This window comes from Arachis duranensis, chromosome 3, assembly GCF_000817695.3.
Source record: "Arachis duranensis cultivar V14167 chromosome 3, aradu.V14167.gnm2.J7QH, whole genome shotgun sequence".
NCBI classification, from domain to species: Eukaryota; Viridiplantae; Streptophyta; class Magnoliopsida; order Fabales; family Fabaceae; genus Arachis; species Arachis duranensis.
Window position 1 is genome coordinate 1617509 of NC_029774.3, and position 1658 is coordinate 1619166.

Genomic DNA, 1658 nt, shown 5'->3' on the forward strand with positions numbered 1-1658 from the left:
GACCAATAGAAAACCAATTTTTTCATGTGCACAAACAAAATTATTGCTAACTGTCCATGCAAATCCACTTGAAAATGAGACGTATTTAGCAATAAATTAAGGAATTTTGATTTGACATTGATCCTTACCAAAAGCAACACCTTCACCCAAAACATTCAATAATATTAAACCCTCTGTTTGTCCAACTATGTTTCTCATGTATATGTCACTTTCAAGCAAGAATTCATAGATCCATCATCCTAGGCCCTAGCTAATATCTCTCATTCCATATCTACATCTTCATTGATTCTATAACCTAATTTCCTTATCAGATAGCGACAAATACCCATATGATTCTTCCCAATCCTCTATAAAAACCCATCTCCTAAACCTCATCAAATCATCAAGTGCTCATTGCAAAGAAAGCTCAAACAAGTCCAATACTAATAATAGAACAATAGCACTTGAACGAACAAACCCTAATTAGGCTAGCCTTCAATTCACTTATCAGTTATCACCAAAACCCAAAAATGATGATAAAAAACCAATCTCTATTATTCTTCACAATAACACTGCTAATTTCCACAACCACTATAGCACAATTATCACCATCTATATCCCCAGTAGTTCAACCAAACCCTAAACCAACAACAACACCAGCAGCATCACCAAAACCATTGGTACCTTCATTACCAAGCAACTCACCAAGTGAGAACATTCCAGACACACCCACTGTTGATGTCATCGCCATTCTGAGGCAAGCAAAGTCATTCAACACACTCATCAGACTCATGAAGATCACCCAATTGATCAACCAACTTAACTCTCAGCTCATCACTTCCAAGTCCGGCGGCCTCACCATCCTTGCCCCCGACGACGCCGCCTTCTCCCAACTCAAACCCGGCTTCCTCAACTCTCTTTCCGATGGACAGAAGCTTGAACTCGTGCAGTTCCACGTCATCTCCGACTACGTTTCGAGTTCCAACTTTGACACACTCACAAACCCGGTCAGGACACTGGCCGGAGCTAAACCGGGAAAGGTGGAACTGAATGTCATAAGCTATGGCGGCAGTGTTAACATCTCAACCGGAGCGGTTAACACTACAATTAATGGAATCATTTACACTGATAAGCATCTTGCTATCTATAAGGTTGGTAAGGTGCTCCTTCCTTTAGATTTCTTTGCGGTTGCTAAGACTCCTGCAAAGGCTCCATCTCTGGCTCCAGAACCTTCTGGTTCCGCAAAGGCTCCTAAAGCTGATATGTCATTGTCCCCAGATTCCTCTACGGAATCATCATCTCAGGTTAATCCCACTGATCAAAACTCTGGGACAATGAAAATCAGTGGATGTGGACTTGTTCTTGGTGCAGTTCTCGTGACTATATTTTCATCATAAACCAGAAGAGGATCTAAGTTTTTATAAGCTACCTACCATGATGTTTAATGTTCAATAATATTAGTGTTGTGTTGTGTTGTGATGTGGTATGTGATTGTGATAAATGTGTGTGTTGCTTGGTGGTGAGTTTTTCGGAGGGGATTGGATTAGGGTATTTGAGTCTTTAGAGATATATATTTGTATGTTTCTTTGAGTTTATTCTAATGAGTATCATGCTATGATGGCTTGTTTTTCTTCAAGAGTACTATTTACACAATGCATATTCTGAATAATTAACAAAAA

General features: G+C 39.6%; 1 protein-coding gene across 1 annotated transcript; it reads left to right on the top strand.

Moving 5' to 3' along the window:
* Positions 1–392: 392 nt before the first annotated feature.
* On the top strand, positions 393–1615 carry LOC107476939 (fasciclin-like arabinogalactan protein 12). The gene has a single exon (XM_016096888.3). The coding sequence runs from the start codon at positions 510–512 to the stop codon at positions 1374–1376; it is 867 nt and encodes a 288-aa protein (XP_015952374.1). The 5' UTR covers positions 393–509; the 3' UTR covers positions 1377–1615.
* The last annotated feature ends 43 nt before the right edge of the window (positions 1616–1658 follow it).

Bases quoted from the DNA above. Each gene is read 5' to 3' on its own strand.
- LOC107476939 (XM_016096888.3), top strand. From the start codon at position 510: ATGATGATAAAAAACCAATCTCTATTATTCTTCACAATAACACTGCTA.